General features: G+C 36.0%; 1 protein-coding gene across 2 annotated transcripts in view; it reads left to right on the forward strand.

Moving 5' to 3' along the window:
- Positions 1-19,174, forward strand: part of TMPRSS15 (transmembrane serine protease 15) — a gene marked incomplete at both ends in the record, with an annotated part of 102,991 nt that overhangs the window by 49,987 nt on the left and 33,830 nt on the right. For both annotated transcript variants that reach the window (XM_081088408.1, XM_081088409.1), the window contains 6 exons: positions 2,377-2,482; positions 2,776-2,926; positions 4,885-5,020; positions 10,756-10,845; positions 14,124-14,249; positions 15,985-16,125. In XM_081088408.1, the coding sequence (XP_080944534.1) occupies positions 2,377-2,482; positions 2,776-2,926; positions 4,885-5,020; positions 10,756-10,845; positions 14,124-14,249; positions 15,985-16,125 (750 nt within the window). The remainder of the gene's footprint in view (positions 1-2,376; positions 2,483-2,775; positions 2,927-4,884; positions 5,021-10,755; positions 10,846-14,123; positions 14,250-15,984; positions 16,126-19,174) is intronic.

Here is a 19,174-nt window from a genome sequence, read left to right on the forward strand (position 1 = left end):
AATGGGAAAATATACTCAGGTGAAGATTAACATTAAAAAATTTTACCAAATATCTTTCCTTTTCATAAAGTTTTAGCAAATTTAAAAAGTCACATTTAGGCATAAACATACACAAGTTTTAAGTGACATCAGAGAAGTACACTTGCAACTGAGAATCTAAAAAAGGAGTGGCCACATCTAATTCCAAAGACCGAGAGACGCCTTCTGAAGGAGATAGTAATCTGATTTAAATTACCTCAAAAATTAATAGGATTTGACAGGTACAATTGGAAAAGAAAGCGAAAGAATAGGAAAACAAGAAAAAAAGTTATAAAATTTTGGGATCTTGACAATTAAAATAATCTAATTTTGTAGAAGTGCTTCATGTAAGTAGGTGAATTATAAGAACTATGACTAGAAAATTATATTGAAGTGCAAAATTCATAAGGTACTACAGTCTACATGATTATGTTTTATCTGGATAATGATATAAAACTCATAACATCATGATATCTAAATCACACAAAGAAACTAATGTATTACTGCTTAATAAATAAACAATAAATTCAAAATATTTCAAATTTGACAATTGGCTACGAATATAGCTATACATAAGTAAGAGCACAATGTGTGTTTATGTCATATAATTTCAGCTAACTAGAAATATTTCTGAATTGGCTAGCCATTTCAGTACTTATTTTTGGCATTCAGTGGTATTTCAATTATTTCCTCCTCAACTATACACTAAGCAACTAAAAGTAAGGTCAACACAAAAGGAATTTGGAGTTGGGCATTTGGAGAGTGAATTCTTGAATATCTCCTCTGTATTTATACTACTTTTGTTAATAAGTTAAATAATTAAGCACTGACTATGGATAAAATGAAAATAAGTACTCATGAAATATTACAGCATTATATACAGTAAAATATAAATAATGTGTAATGTGCTAATAATACAAAATGTTAAATATTCATTCTTTTATATTTTGTAATCTAAATCCAAAGCATACAACTATATTATATTTATTAATATATTTGCCTAGAATTACACCTTGATAAAATACTTATTTGTCTCACTGTTCTAAATATACTCTGATATATGTATTCGTAGTTCTACCAGCATTTTTCTTCATGCCTTGTCCTTTTTATGTGTGTTATAAATAAATGTCAATTTTATATATCACATTGCCTATAAAAAATTATGTTGGAAAGCACAAGAGAGAAGATGCTTGATTTCAAATAAACACTAAATTTTAGTACTCTATAAAGAACTAGAGGCTCGGTGCATGAAATTCGTGAACTCAGAGTGATCCTTCAGTCCGGCCTGTGCCCTCTCGCAGTCCAGGAGCCTTCAGGGGATGTTCAACTGCCGGCTTAGGCCCGCTTCCCAGGCCTAAGCCAGCAGTCAGACATCCTTAGTGCTGCTGCTCGCCAGCCGTGAACATCTGCCCCCTGGCAGTCAGTGCGCATCATAGTAACCTGTCATTCCGCCATCCGGTTGATTTGCATATTAGCCTTTTATTTTATATAGGGTTACATTTCAATAAAATTAGATTTATCTACTATTTCATTTGTTTTATATTTTGTTACATGATTCTTATTTTCTGTCATAATGTCTGAACTGCAAACTAAGAATTAAACTATTTAAACTCCCCTAAAAAATTTTTCAAGTTATGCTTAACCCAAAAACTCTTTCCACACTTCATATGACTAAAATCATTGGTTGGAATAATAAATTTCAGATCTGAGAGTCCTTTTTTCAGTAACCTGAGCTATTTGGAAAACTTTTATGTGGATTAGCATGCTATCTGCTTCTCTGTGATCTGATTAGTTATCATTCAAAGGAATATGGGAGATGAAACCATTATAAAATTAGGTGATTTCTTATTTAGAAAAATACAGTACAGTCAATGGACTACAAATCTGATGGCCTTCGAAACTCTTGACTTTGTCTTCAAATCTGTAAATACTTGCATGTATCAGGAGTTACTCCACTGCTATCTCTAAATGATCTCATGGACTGACGGTCTCTAAGGAGTGAAATAATTAAAACATCTAATCATCTAATAAATGGGAAATAAAGAGGTATCTAGACATGATAATATGATAAAACAATCACATCGAGCCAATCAGTAAGACAGACTTTGATATGTTCTTGGTAGTGCTCCAGTGCAAGGCTCTTGTTTTATAAATTGGAAGGTCCAGAGTTGAGAAGTGACTTTCCTAAATAACTATTTGTTATGCCTTCTGGGTTTCAGTCTAATGTCCATTATGCTCTACCTACATATATTTCCTTAGATTTTCACTTTAAAGTTGTTCTTTTCTGTTTATGAATATCTCATGTAATGAAAATACACATATTTAAGTGAAGAAAAACTTTTTTTGTTGGTTTTACAGGATTTTACATTTCCACTCCAACTGGACCAGGAGGGAGACGAGAAAGAGTAGGACTTTTAAGCCTCCCTTTGAACCCCACTTTGGAACCAGTCTGCCTTAGTTTCTGGTATGCTGTGGCCCCATGTTAAATACCATATTATTTAATGGGTAACATTGCCTTTCTCATGTTGCCAGGCTCAGATTTCTCTAGGATGTTATCCCAAGTGTCGATGAATTCGCCATTACTTTTCCAATTGATAAAGAAGTAAGATGTTGGGAGACTCCCCACCCCTTCTCCATCAACGCCCTCACAAGGGGAAAGGGGGTGTTTCAAAGACAGTTACAGATTTAGAAGAACCCATAAATGCCTTTATTCTAATGTTGTAGGAATCCAGTCATTTTTGCTTGTTTCCAAACTAGGTATCACATGTATGGCGAAAATGTCTATAAATTAAGCATTAATATCAGCAGTGACCAAAACATGGAGAAGATCGTTTTCCAAAAGGAAGGAAATTATGGAAATAATTGGAATTATGGACAAGTAACAATAAATGAAACCGTGGAATTTAAGGTTGGCAAAATATTTTGTGTTTTAAAATCATTTATTTGTATTCTAAAGGTGGTGATGTAATTATAGTTTATGGTGACATAATGAAAAACTTAATTTATTTTCTAAATATAGCAAAGACCCTTTCCTAATCCATCTTCTATTTTTAATCTTTGAATGCCTCTATTTTTACTTATTCGACTTATTAAAAACCACTTATTGGGGAACAATTCGCTTCAGGATAGTACTACTTATAAAGAGCCATACAATCCATGGAAACTTTGTAGGATATTTCAGCTTTTTTCAGCAATATCCTAGCACAAGTTAACTGTATCCTCCTATGACCCTGCCTAATTAGACTTCCAACTTTTTACAAATACCACCCATATCAGCCATGCATTTTTCTGGGGAATATCCTTTCCTATTAGCACATCCACACCTGTCAGTATCCATCCACCCTGCCTCACTCTGACTTCATCTGCATTTCCTTTCAAAACAAATTCTATGAGCTGTGTCATTGGGAAATCTCCAATCATTTATTTCACATTAGGGTGAGTTAATTTTTCAGATAACAGCTTAATGCGTTCTCTTCCTAAAGGCATTTGTAATTAAAATATGGGCTGATCTAATAGTTTGACCAAAGTAACAATGTTTTAATTGGGCAACTTCAGACAAGAGAGTGTAACTTTTAGAAGATGTATTTTTGGATCGATGTTATCCTTGGAAGCCTTCAGTTTTCTCCTGTGACTTTGTATAAAGTGGGCCATAATCAATGACCCTCACCTGTGTTTCTTCCATCTTTCTTTCCTTTTTTCTTTTCTTTATTTTTGGATTCTCTCCTTCCATTCTGAGAAGTCCTTTTCTCTCTCCATCTTTGGTGGCTTTATGATAATTCAGGGAAGGGTAAAGGAAATGGAACCTCAAGGGAACACAGGAACTAGCAGAAGCAGGGACGTAAGCACTGCAGTGGCCAGCTTTGGCTGCAACTCACTGAGCCTGTTTTTTAAAGTAATAAAACTGGAACCACTTTTTCAAAGGTAGCTCATCAAGCAGGGTGACAGCGTGAAATTCTATAAATATTGTCACCTTGGTCTTGGCACTTTGTTGTGACATGTTGAACAAATCATGTATGTGTCTTTGAAATTCAGCTTGCACAAACATGAAAGGGGGAAAAAAATCAACTTGATTTGGAATAGCACCAGCCATGAAGTAGGTGGAATGAATGAACAAATGCGTGAATAGATGACTGTATAATAATGTTGGGAAAATGAAATAAGATAAAGTATAAAGTGTGTACCTTGCATAGCAATTGGCATATAACAGATATTCAGTTATATTCATTTATTTCATATGGACCTTTCTCTCCAGTCTAGTTCTGTGTCCTTTGGGCATCACCCTCACACAGTATCTCACACCTTTTTTGGGTAAACTACAACCAGTATCAACTGGCCCTAAATGATCAAATTATACTCATATTTTCCCCTGCCCCCCTCTTCCCAATGTCAGTGATCAAATCAGTGTATCTTCTCTGCAGGGCTAATATGCTCTGAGAAGGAAGACAGCTACTTGGATATCTCATATTGTTGGAGGAAGAATCCGGAAGAAGTTTGCTTCCCCCTGTTGGACATTGTATATATAATACAGAATACAGTGGAGTAGGACAGCATCGAGAGAGAGAGAGAGAGAGAGAGAGAGAGAGAGAGAGAGAGAGAGAGGCAGAGACAGAAACTGTGGCAATGTTGCCTAACTCAGAAGGGAGACACTAATGAAAATTTAGACTAGCGTGAGCACAGAGTAAGGGAGCTGGGTGCAAATGAAAGACCTTGAAAAACATGATCCACCAACGTTTCCCTGTGCAGCAACCTGTTCTCACATATTTGGAGATGGCAGTATTGGTTCTGCGGAAAATATTGGGCCATTAAGAAGAACCAAGTCAGAGAATGCTGGAGTGGAATCCTTTCACATGCCTCTCTGAATTACAGGTGTCCTTTAGTGCTTTTAAAAACAGGCTCCTGAGTGATATCGCGTTGGATGACATTAGCCTCACACATGGGATTTGCAATGTCAGTCTTTATCCAGAGCCAACTTTGGTTCCAACTCCTCCACCAGAACTTCCTAGTAAGTAACCTTCATGTGTATTTTCCCTAATTAAGTCATTAAAATTTTCAGGAAGATCTTTCTTTGACTTTTTTTTTTATCTTGGTCTAATATTTTTTCACTGGAGATCTAAGACTTATATAAGTAAAGTGGAAGCCAGCAAAATATTACATATTGTATACATGAAACCATAATTAAAATCACTCAGTACATTGTTGTGCCTCACCTTTTTGAGACATTTTTGTTTTTGAAAATAATGAAGGGGTTATACATAAATTCCTTAATATTTCAAACACTCATTCAAATTTTATAAATATCTACTATGGACAAAGTACCATGTAAGAAATGTGAGATGTAGCAATAACCATTGATACATGGAAAAATAAACATATAATTAATATAAATAAAAATTAAAAGCAAAAACAAATTATAATTATTAAAATCACTGCTGGTTTGAAAAATAATTCTTATGGGTACCAAGTATTAGCAATATCTTGCTATTTTGATATTAGAATCATTTAAAACAATGGATTTCTTTTGTAATCCTTTCTGCCAGCATTTTCTTCTGTTCATCAGTAAGTCGTCAAGAAGAAAACAGTTTTAGGTGGGAGCAACATAGTCATAAGCTTGATATTTTAAAAGTAACAAATCTCTTTATCTAAAATAGGAAATTTGAGATCATTTTTGTACATAATATTATATACAGAAATACAACTTTAAATATTATTTCCCATTTTAAAACTTCATACAAGCCATACTGTCCTCATATCTATTCCAGTCAAAAGAGAGAAAGAAAATACCTCAATGCCAAGGAGCTAAGATATCCCTGCATATTTTAACAATAGGGAAGTTTAACCTGTCTGATTTTAACATATAAACTTCCGAATTTTCCCAGAGAATACTCCTTCCAGTTTCCAAATGGTTCGCTGCAGGGCAATATTTAGCACAGCAGAAAATGTTAATTACCATCAAATGCATTCCGAACAATTTCATTCTAATGCCATTTGCAATTGGTTCGGTGAAATTCTGATTTGAACAGAGCTTTCCTGGTTCCAGATCACTGATTAGTTTAAGCAGAAATAAAAGGAAACCTTGGCTGACTGGCTAATAGCCTTTCTTTAGCTCTTATTGTGCATTTAAATAAGAAAGTAATCCCAGAAAAGTAACTGAGTAGAAAAAATCCGTTTCCTCCCATATATTCAGGGATACCCATTGTGCCCAGTTTGGGGACATGTAAGTCCCATTTTCATAATTGCAGGAATTCTTCCATTTTATGACTTCAATTGCTCTATGATTGATCCTTGCTCTGTGACACTGGCACAAATCATTTAAATGTATGTATTGTATTGAGAACACTTTAAAAAGTAAACATGTCATTACACAAATATCATGCTAATTTGCAGCACAATTGGGATGACTCCTGACAAAACACCTACTAAATAGAATAGGTATATACAAAACAAATCCATATTTTAATCTGCTGACTTGTTTCTGTGACTGTTAAAAGTAATTAAGGGGAGCCCTGATCGGTTTGGTTCAGTGGATGGAGAGTCAGCCTGCGGACTGAAGGGTCCTGGGTTCGATTCCAGTCAAGGGCATATATGCCTTGGTTGCGGACACATCCCCAGTGGTGGGTGTGCAGGAGGCAGCTGATCGATGTTTCCCTCTCATCAATATTTCTGACTATCTCTCTCCCTTCCTCTCTGTGGAAGATCAATGGAATATATTTGGGGGAAAAAAGTAATTAAGGGGGGGGGGAGAAAAAAACTATAGTTTTAGCTATTTTAATAGTCACCCTTTATTTCTATAGGTTTTGCTCTATTTGGCCACTATTAAGCCATTTTCCATTTCCAAAGACAAAACAAATGTTTACTTGTAAAGTTTTAGAGGCATGGCATTATACTTAGAGCTAAATAATCTAATTTTGATTCTTCATGTAGAAATGAATCAGTACCTATCTACCTCTCTTATAATTGACTAGAGGCCCAGTGCATAAAATTCATGCACGGATAGGGTCTGTAGTGGCTGCTGGCTGCTGGCTGCTGGCCAGGGCCTCCCTTCCCATATTTCAGCAGAACTACTTGCCTTTTGTATTATTATGTGACTTGATATTCAAACTCCTAGCAAATGCATATTAAGTTTACTCATATACTTTGGTATAAGTGTGTTTTGGGATACTTTATTTTTTTTATCTTTTTACTTTTAAAATGAATAGCCTACTTGTTAGAGTTATTGGCTGTATTGCTATTACAAGTACAATATAAACCATAAGGAATGACAATTGAACTTTATTGTCATAAATTGAATACAAATATTACCATTATGGCTGGGCCCTAGAACCTGTCCATAGAAATATTTATTTTCATAAACTAAGCACAGATATGGATGAGAAATTTTATATTGTAACTTTAACTTTCAAAATATTTCCTGCAATACTGTATGACTGTGTATTACTATGATAATGATGTTTATTTTACCAAACATTTTTAATTTGAACCCTCTTATTGTAAATGAAAGTTGGGCTGTCCACCTTTTCACCTGAGAGTAAATGTCTCTACATTGACACATATCTCATGCATGTCAGAGGCCCCTATTGGCATAGTAAGAAATTAATCAAAAGAACAGCTCCAAGAAAAAATAAATGAAAGAGTTTAACAAGTGTGGTGGAATTGAGTTCCCTGTACCAGAGAGGCTGTTTAGCTCTTTCTCTGTATGGAGATGGTTTATCTAATAACACAGCATTACTGATATCCAGAATTACATTTCATGAGTCTTTGGCTCCTCTACTAAGAAGCACAGGCTACATTTCCATTTCAGCAACACCCCCATTAAAATAAACGGTGTCATCATAGGTAGAATGGCTGAAAGTGCTTTTGTCAATTCTTTGTAGTTATTTGTATTCAGGGTAATTGAAACTTGTTATCAAGTTAAGGATCAGAGATGTATCCCACTGGTTAGTTATTTGATATATTTGAAATGCATTTCAAAAAGTATTTCTTAAGTATTTTAAAGGAATGAATTTTCCAAGACTTCTGTTCAACGGAGAAATGCTATCTGAATTGCCTGCCTTGACAGCTTAACAGCTACACTGGGCAACATTTGGGTTCTGGGTGTATGTTTATTTAAGTCCTACCTACTCATTGACATATAATGTACTGTTAAGTGTTTAGTTATGTGAAAATTCAATACAGTCTCTAAAATGTCAGCCAGTAGGACTAGCTGATTTTGAAATTCTTCTATTCCCTGAAGAGAAAATGAGAATGATCATCAAAAACAACAAACAAAATAAAACAAAAACCCCACTAGCCACACTGACCATGGCTGAACTTGTGAAGTAGGAAGAACTGGTTTTCTCCAGTCTTCACTCTTCACTCTTCAGTGTTTTTTGTTTTTGTTTTTATCTCTATAGTTACACTCTCTTCTCCCTGGGTTTCATTGTGAATTGAAGGAAATTCATAGCACTTAGATTCATTAAAATTAAGTGAATGGGAGTTAAGAGGTTGTAGTAGATTCTTCTACAGAAACGTTTGCATGACAATTATTCACAAAATCAAGGAGGGGAATGCCACTGTGGGAGCATCGATTTCCTCAGCCTCTCTCACCCTTTCCAGGGGGAAACCTGTCCTTATTCCCATTATCACTCTTTCTATGTCTCAAATGCCTTCTTCCGTGTCCTGTGTACAGGCCTTTCCTCCCTTCGGATCTATTCATGATCGACCTTGATTGTTAGTGCTTTCATTTATGTTCCCTTCTTCCCTCCTTCTCTGTCTATACCCGTCAAGAATATATCATATACACATCAAGCGCCACTTATTGAGGCTCAGTCTAAACTCTGCCCGTGGCTCAGACCAGATGGTCAAAATGATTCAGAGTTTAATCAACCCAATAGGAGATAGGAACGTGCTGTGGGATGAACTTGTGATTAACTGAGTTGAAGTTTTGACTTTGACACTAAATGAATGTACACAGCGTTAACAAGCAATTGAATACCTCAAATGCTCAAGTCACCCATTTAAAATAGAAACAGTAGTTACCTAATTTACAAGTATGCATTGAAAAACAATACTGAATATTCCAGGTAATTTGTAGGCAATTGTCATAAATTATGTCTGATTTTTAAAACAACCTTGAAAATCTCTAATATATATGTATTTTATATATGAGAAAGCCAAGTCTTGAACAGACAAATAACTAATTCAGAGAGACTATTTTATTTTATTTTTTAAATATATTTTCATTGATATCAGAGAGGAAGGGAGAGGGAGAGAAAGATAGAAACATCAATGATGAGAGAGAATCATTGATCAGCTGCCTTCTGTGTGCCCCATGCCGGGGATCGAGCCTGCAACCCGGGCATGTGCCCTAGGTCAATGTTCAACCACTGAGCCACCCCAGTGTGAGAGACAATTTTAATCCACCAGCTCTAATACATCTTCCCAAATACTCATGTTCTTTCCCCAAGTGAGACAATGTTTATGGAAACATTTTGCAAAAGATAATTTTTGTAAGAAGTTTATTATTCTTGCTAAGCTCATCTGGGTTCAGACAAGCCTAGCCTAGGGTGATGTAAGGTAGACCAGGTCCTGCCACCCTGAAGAACATGGTAGGTTGGCAATGATGCTACTTTCAAGCTACAGCTGCTGCCTCTCTGTCCCATCAGGTACAACATGAACCCAAATCTAAGAGGCTTATTACAGACATATTTGGAAGATGCACATGACTTTCCAAGGATCTGCATAAATAAAACAGATGATATATAAAAGATGCATGAAAAAAAGAGGGAATGACGGAGGCATTGCCATAGGTGTAGAGATCTTTAATCATCCCTCCCGTAATCTGATTTCTATCTTATTGGGAGTAAATAATTCCCGTGGAGAGCCTGCTTTAATGATAAGAAAATATATACTTATCCTAGTTTTCCATATTTTTCAAATTAGGTTACTCTTATTCTTTTGATCATAAATGTAACATGATAATAAAAATAAGAATTGGGATACTAACAGTAGTTTATGAATTGTTACATTAGAATTTTCTTCTAATAAGCAAGAAGATGACAATATAAGTATGCTAAGAATTATAAATTTAACCTACCTACTTAAGGCATCATACTTTTAAATGGAAATCTGGGCTCTCTTTTGCTAATAAATTTGCATTAAACGCAATCCTAATTTGTCTCCGGGACAGTGTTGGGTAACAGACCACTTTATGGCAATTATTAAGCAAGTGGAGTTTCAGTTTATCTCCCTTTTCTGACAGTCAAATGCCTCAATAAACAGGATGGTGAGGCTTCCCCTCTACACCTTCCCCCACCCCCGCCAAAAAAAAAGGAGAAAAAAGAAAAATGGCAAGATTAGTGATTTACTAGCCTCCTCATAAGAGAGTGGCAGATATAAGATTTGTTCCATTGTGATCATTTTCTTCTGTACTGCAGAGGACTGATACCTTACTCATGCAGTGTGTTTATAAAATACGTTCAACAAAACTATTTCTTGCCCAAATAATTCTGGAAAATGCTATACACTATTATGCCCTCCACAAAGAACAGTGGAATATTTAAGGTTTTGTGACATTCTTCAGTAAAGAGGCCTGTTTGCCTGTGTTTTTCCTATACTTAGTTGCAAGATTTTCCCATCCACATACTCTAAAATGTATCTGTCAAAACCAAGAAATGTAATTGGAAATTTTCTAGCAAATAGTATTATCTCCCTGAAATTAACATTACGTTACTAATGACTTTTCATCGTTTTCCTTTCCAGCGGACTGTGGAGGACCTTTTGAACTGTGGGAGCCAAATACAACATTTACTTCTATGAACTTTCCAAACAACTACCCTAATCAGGCTACCTGTGAGTCATCTCTTTTCCAGGCCATGGCAAACAATTGTACTGTATTTATCAAAGTGTCCCCTTGAGGCAGCAAAGTAGATTACAAAGGTGTTACATCTGGATACATCTACATTTATGAGATTGCTTAATATAATGATAATGACAAGAATAACAATAATAAATTGCTATTTTAAGCAATTATTTCAGGTGCTCTATTAGTGCTTAATATAATTTTTTCAGTCACTTCTCACAATTCTCTCAAGCAGGTGCTATCCTATCCTATATAGTAAAAGGGTAATATGCAAATTGACCCTAACAGCAGAATGACTGGAAATGGCTGGTCACTATGACACACACTGACCACCAGGGAGCAGACGCTCAATGCAGGAGCTGCCCCCTGGTGGTCAGGTTGCTCTCACATGGGAGGAGCTCTGCTCAGCCACAAGCCAGGCTGATGGCTGCCAGTACAGCGGTGGTGGTGGGAGCCTCTCCTGCCTCCTCAGCAGCGCTAAGGATGTCCGACTGCAGCTTAGGCCTGCTCCCTGCTGGCAAGTAGACATCCCCCGAGGGCACCTGGGCTGCCAGAGGGATGTCTGACTGCCAGCTTAGGCCCAATCCCTTGGAGAGCGGGCCTAAGCCAGCAGGTGGACATCCCCCTAGGGATCCCAGACTGCGAAAGGGCACAGGCCAGGCTGAGGGACCCCCCCCCCCCCAGAGTGCACAAATTTTTGTGACCGGGCCTCTAGTTACTGTTATATTTCTCAAATTTAAAATGGGAATCAAGTCAGTAAGTGAAAGAGCCAGCCTTACTCCAGGTACTGCTCTCTCTCTCTTTAAAAAGAAAAAGAATAATTTATTTATTTTTTAGAGAGAGAGGGAGAGAGAGGGAGAGAGAGAAACATCCATGTGAGAGTGCAACATCAACTGATGCCTCCTGCACAACCCCCACCAGGGATTGGGTGGAGCCCACAACCTGGGCATGTGCCCTTGACTGAGAATTGAACCGGCAGCCTCCTGATACATGGGACAATGCACAACCAACTGAACCACTATGGCCAGGGCCAGATACCACTCTCTTAGTCACTGTCTTTGATTATACATATGATGCCTATGGTGTATATAACAAGGTGGCAATTCCATAGAATAAAGTCAGTGAAAAGTATAAACAGCAAAGAGTCAATTGTAACATCCTCACCTTTTGTAGATATAGCCTAGAGCCAATAAAGCAGCTAGAGTAATGTAATTAGACCCCCAGTAATAATAATAATAATAATAATAATAATAATAATAATAATTCCAAAAAAAAAATCTAGTCTAGTGAGAAGATGGGTTAGCTGAAACTGCACAAATTCTATCTATAGATCATTACTCCTAAGTGGAGAAGTTCATTAGAGCTGGATAGAGATTGTGTTAAAGATGCAGTTCCCAGCTCCTCCTGCAAAGATTCCACTTTGGTGGGAGAAAAAGACATGTTTTTTCCCATGGCCACACCTGGTTAGCACCATGGATCTAAACAGAGACTTCTACCAGTGAAAGAAATGGCCCCATGACAGTGAAAAATGTGCTGTTAGAAAATGTCAACTGTTCTTGCTTCAAATGATCCAGAGATAAGTATCACTTTCATAGAATAATAGAGTCACTATTTTAGGGAGATATCTGATTTAAAAATAATAAACAGCCATTAATTTAATTTGACTTGTTTGGGGAACCAGAGATTATCATCTCCACTTCACACTGAAGACATCTTTTAAACATATCACTTGCACAAAGTAATGCTTTGAAAAATCTGAAAACGGGCGGAACACTGAAAGAACAATTTGGAGAAATCTATTAAATGTATTGATTTATTCAGCAAACATATACTGAGCACTTCATTTGTTAGGCACTGAAGTAAGTAAAGAAGAAGCAAACATAATTCATTCTAAAGGAAGTTTCAGATAAATTCTCAGGGATTACAAAATGCCCAGGGTACTGTCATAATAAGGATAAAGGCAGAATGCTATGGAGGGACATGAAAGGTATGTAACACATGGGAAGTTCAGAGGTTAGACGACATGATTTTTTTTCTTGAATCTTCAAGCAAAATTAAGGAGCAGTAAAAAATGAAATTGGGGAGGGAAGGAATCTTGCACCATGTTAAGCAGTTTGGATTTCATTCTGAGAGCACTGGGGAGACTTCTAATGGTTCACATGAAAATAGTGGCAACATCAAGCTTGCATTTTAGATGAATCCATCTGGCTTGTAGGATCAGAGATAGACAGCAAGGGAAGAGAGCCATCAGCTTCACCAATTAGATAATGAAAAACAAGTGACTTAAACTCAGGCAGTGGCAATGGGGACTCAGAAGTAAATGAGACCAAGGGATTGAGGAGATGGTATTGGCTGGCCTGGGTGATTGATTGGCTATGGTAGGAGAAAGGAGGTCAAAGAAGATGCAGAGGTTTCTGATGTAGACAACTGTGAGTGAATGATTAGTGGTGCCATTTACTGAGATAGGAAGGATAAGAAGAGAAATGAGCTTAGGGAGGAAATAATTCCGTATTCTGTTTATTACATGTATGAGTTTGGGATACATACATTCATACACAATAAATAATGTATCTACTTCAGAAGAAAAGCGCAGAAAATGAAAACTGGAAGTCATTACTACATCCAAGAAATGATCTTCTTTACGAGTGAATAAGAACACATACAAAATGAGGAAAGGACCTAGAACAGAATCTAAAGAATAAATTGTTTAAGGAATCAATAAAAAACAAGGAGTGTTTATTGATACTAAGGCTGGTAATGTTCTTTTGTGTGGGGTGTTTTTTTTTTCCAAAATGAACTACCAGTAAACAACATGTTTAAATAATGGCAAAATCGCTTAAAGAAATAGCAAAGATTCCTTGTCCTACAAATTGCATTTTAATCACCCCATTTTCCTCTAAAATGAATCATGAGAAATAAGATAATGAAACTAGAATATTAATATCTTTGATGTATAAAATGTACTAGTAATTGTAAGAGCAAAATACTATGTGTAAGCTTTGATTAAAGTATGCCACTTTATGTAAAATAAAACAAATTCAGTTTCAGTAAATCACTTCAAATTTTACTGAAACTTTACTATAAATACTCATAACTAGACCAATATATTTCCTCACATACACAGAAAAAACAACAGTTTGGAGTATTGGTTTTCATAAAATAGAAAAAATTATTTGAAAGTGATTTGAAATTCTCAAGAGAGTTGGCTTTTAAGAAAAATAAAAAGAAGAATGTTCTAAACTAAGTGTTATTATTTACTACTTTTCAGGTGTTTGGAATTTAAATGCACAAAAGGGAAAGAACATCCAACTTCATTTTCAAGAATTTGACTTAGAAAATATTGCAGATGTAGTTGAAATCAGAGATGGTGGAGGAAATGAGTCCTTGTTCTTAGGTAAGTCTGCAGTTTAAATATTGTGATGGTTGTATGGCTCAAGACGTTGGACTGATGGAGAGAGCATTTCTCAATAAATGTAATCATGCTTTTGGTTGCTACTAGCAGGTGTTAATTCCCTACAGTAAGCATTACACCTTGGAGACTAAGAGCTAAGGACACCTGCTATGCAGTTTTCTGTGCATTGTGTGCACATCAGGTGCGCAAAGATAGCTATGAAATCAAATTTTATTTCATATCAAACTAACAAAACAAATTGCATTCATTATTATTTTATTGTATTTATTTTTTTGCATTCATTATTATTTTAATTGTCTCTAGTACTAGCTGCTTCTAATAAGTTTCTCAAAATGATTAAAAATCTGACCAAAGTTGGTTTTCCCCCACAATCTATTGATCAGTAATTTTTAAATAAACGTGGGGAAAATGTACTATTCTAAAGGAAATTATTGTATCTAGACTATAAAATACATGTTAACCGAATAAAAATCTATCTGTCAAATATAATAGTTGATATCTTATTTAACTACTACCAATTTTTAAGAAAGATGTATCTCTAGCTAAGTCATATATTAAAGTACAAAAATGCGTAATGGGTCAACTGGAACGCATGAACAACACGCTGCACAAGTAAAAGTGTTTTATAACTGTGCTTTGGACTCACTTAAACCATTTTCTATAAAATCTGGCCCGATGCAATCAGTTTGCAATCACATGAAAATTTGACCATTGAATGAAGACTACAGAGGGCACTTTCCACAGTAATGAAGGGGCAGAGTGGTGGCAAGGGTTCCCTAGTTACACTAATCCAACACCCATTACATGGGTTTCTTCTGCAAAATCCCACAAAGTTCTAGACTGAGAGCTTCCTGTAAAGGCTTTTGAGAGCCACACGCAGGACAAATAAGCAATGAAACAAGCAGTGAGGCCCGGAGGTCAGTGTTAGGAAGAATTGAGGAATTTCCTATGTGATTTCTTATGTACAATTATAAAAACATTTTTGTCACGTTGTCCTTCTAATAAAAACTTCAGTGTTGTCATGATCTAAGAAAAATAATTTCTTATCATTTCATCACTTATACGTACAAAAATTATTGAAAAGTAATAATTCCTGAAGGATCTCAGAATCCTAGTTTTCACATTTGTAGGCAAACCGTTCTTTTGAAACAGAATTGCTTTCAGGGATCCAAAATATAAATTATTTAATAATACAAATGTATTTTTAATTTGCTTAAGCCTTTAATGTTTAGTAAAGAGTATTTCATTGTTTATGCAACCCCCAAATCACAGGAACTATTGCAAAAAAAATTTGAAAACTACCATTTAGATTTATATACTCTGTTTCTAATTAATCCATCCTTCAGATTAGGTGAATTATTCCACTCACAAAAAATGTCAAATAAGTTTGGATGAAGTTATTAAGGGAGACTATATTCTCCACTGTTTCATAACAGTCTTTAGAAGCATCCAAATAACCATTTTTCTGGGATAACATGAGCTTGAATAGTAGTGGTGCTAGTCAGCCAGAGAATGTTATGAGTAATTCGTCAATAAATTATAGAGCCACAGAAACCTCAAGTAATTTTGGAAAAGATCATTAGAGAAGTTGGCTTGCAAGAAGCAGTGTCCAGAATGTAGAAGAATGTACACATTGCATGGAACGGAGAAAATGGATATATTTCTTTCTAGACCCAAAAGATCATCTCACCGATTCTCTTGTTTTCCTTTGGAGCAGCTGTGTACACAGGACCTGGCCCAGTAAAGGATGTGTTTTCAACCACCAACAGAATGACTGTGCTTTTCATCACTGACAAAGCACTGACGAAAAGAGGGTTTAAAGCCAACTTCACTACTGGCTATGGCTTGGGGATTCCAGGTAAGTGTACTTGCTATTACGTGTTGCATTGTAACTTTTGGAGCAAAATGATGAAAGCATATAGGACTTCAAGGCCTAAATACGTTTCAATGTTTGCATTCTATAAAACACTCATTCTCCTCATCTTTAACAAAGATTTCCTTCCTCCCTTTACATCTATTTAACCACTACCTGAATATGTTCAAAGCAGGAATCCACATTGTTTTTCAACAAATCTATTTGGCCCTTCGCTGCTGTGTGAAGAGTCAGTGGATTTTATTCACTGAAGTGGGCCATTTTAAATGTTAAAAATGGGGTTGTTGGCACTGTGAGGAAGGAGGACTGTCTGTCACATACCCTTTGCCAAGAGCATTTTTAGAGAACAGCAGGGAGACAGGCAAGTGAGCTGTGTGAATGCCAACAACATCCAATTAAAAGATTAACATCATTAACCTCTTAGAGACAGGCAGGGTAAAGCCAGTTCTATGAAGGATGAAGGAATTTGATGCTGATTTTTGCTGGTATGCACAACCTTCTAACCTTCTATTTTTATTATATTCATGTCATAATTAGCAGGGGGATAAAGAACAAAATTGTTTCCTGCCTGCTCATCACGGATACATCTATACCTTTATATTCATCTATAACTCTCCGCATTCAACAATCCACAGGGAACTTTTTCTCACTTGCCGCTCCTCTTAGACTATGATTTTTCTTATGCTACTGCCCACGACTCTGTGGTTCTCTCTGGGTGCAAATACATCAGAAAGACAGAATACAGGTTACTGCCTCCATCTACCTTTCCCTTCCCTAGGAGAGCGTGGCCAGTTTGTCTTTAATTAGAATGTCTAGAAAAGAGGTAGGGTGGAAGCTTTGATCCTCATCCAGCCTATTATCCAATCCCACATCCATCTGTGCTAATACCTGTTCCTCCACTCACACCTGGCCTGGACCTGTGACTGCATCACAGAAAGCTGTATGCTTTCAGCTTTGTAGTGAATATGAAAATTGACCTGTATTTTATCTACCCTCTCCCTGACTAGAAGCGACAACAATTGTGAGAGTCTGTAATGGATGTGCAGGAAAAACATAAAGCCACAATTTGAAAACAATAGGCATTTCTAAAGGGAAAGAACCAATCAAAGCTAACAGTGAAAGGTATAATGGGGGAAATTCTTATAAATCCTGGGTATGATTGAAGTGATGTAAAAATCACAAAATGTTACTGTGGGCTGTAAGAAATAATAAACAGGTCAGCGTTGTAACTTTCTTGTTTAAATTTTGAAATTTCAAAAGGAAGACTTTGAGTCAAAAGTTAAGCAAGCTTTATATATTGCTGATTTGATGATAAGTACTTAAAAACAGTAGAGTGATATTTCTAAGTCTTTGAGGAGGAACTGCTGCATTAAAAAAATGTAGAGGCATATGAATGATATTGAATTATGTGCTCAGTTCTGCAAAGTATCTTCAAATAGAGGAAGCAAATACCTAATACTTACTCTACCGGAGGGGAGGGGCTCCCAACTTTTTTTCTAAGAATAATGTCATGGAAAGAACTTTTGAAAGAAGTATTATATTTTCAAAGAAATGGAGGTGAACATTCAAACCAACTGAACTATAAAAAAATATTTCCAACCAAAAGGGAGAAAATTTATTCAGAACTCCAAACAATTGAAATGATTATTGGCCATTCCACCACCTGCACCAGAGAAAGCATCTAAAAACAAAATTTTAAAGATGGTTAGTCTTTAAACCCATATTTTAAATTTTAAGTGAGGAGGGAAGAAAGAAGTGGAAAAGAATAAGTAGTGAAAAGGCAGACAGCAATAAATCTCTTCTATTAAAAATATTACAGCCACTGGTTTTTATCAGAGTTGCATAATGAGATAAATACCCCACCAAGGATTTTGAAAAATATAAGCAATTTCTATTCTTGATAAAAGCCAAGAGAGAATAAACTATTGTTTCCAACACAAAATAGAGAACGGATTTTATGGTGTGGAGGTGGGTTATATTTGTTTGCCCTTTTGCTAGATTTCAGCTGCTATGATGATGTCATTTAGGAAGTAAATCATTTAGAGAAAATTCCCTTGATTGAAGTTAGAGCAGAGTCTTCCATGACCGTCGCTGTGTGGTGAGTATGCTGGGAATGTGTTTTCTCATTCCTCCTGGACACGGGACAGATGCTGCTGGGGAGCAGAAAATTGAGTGATTGAGTTGTCATCAGCACAATCTTCTCCCAGAGAGATTTTTAACGCCAAAAACCTGAAAAGCAATTATAGGACCAGGGAATTGGCAGCAGAAGATAATCAAGCTGGTAATGGAAAGAGGGGTTGGGCACACATATCTGTTTATATTGGTGCTCTGCTTGGCTGGTCATTTTGGGGAGTGTAAAAGGGCTATCATAAATGTTCAGCATTTTTGTGCTTCATTTATCTTCTGAGATATTTTTGGGACAACTTCCAAAGTCTGTATTTGAAATGTAAAACAAACAATTAGATGACATGTTTTTGTATCTCCTTTATCCTATTTTTAACATTTCCAGTTACATTCACCTGGAATGTATGAAGTATAGATTTATTAAGATCGGTCTCCCACAAATGTCCCCTTGTTGCTCTTTTCTGATATCAAGAGTCTTCATTTGGAATTTAGCCATACTTATCAGGCAACTGTGGACGTGGCAGCTGATTACATTGAAGGTTTAGAGCCCTCTCTAGATTATGGGGCATGTGCCTTAGAGATCAATTCAGTTTCATCCAAAATGAAGCATATGTTGACTAAATGAGGCAGGGTTACTGGAGATTTCATAAAAAGGATATGGGGAAATTCATTTCTTAGCAGTATTTTTCTCTCTCACACCACTATGAGTATAAAACGATCAGAAATAAGATTTCAGAGACCACAGAGAATTAAACTTTCAAACTAAAGACTTTTAAATGAAGCTGAACTGCTATATGTTGTTGAAAAGAATAAGAATCCAACTCATGCATGTAAAGAAAATTTTAAAGAGTTTATTTAGATATCTCCTCAGAATTTATTACTTCTAGTCAGTTCAGTAACAATAGACCAT

Source organism: Myotis nattereri, assembly GCF_964212035.1.
Source record: "Myotis nattereri genome assembly, chromosome: 3".
Classification (NCBI taxonomy): domain Eukaryota; kingdom Metazoa; phylum Chordata; class Mammalia; order Chiroptera; family Vespertilionidae; genus Myotis; species Myotis nattereri.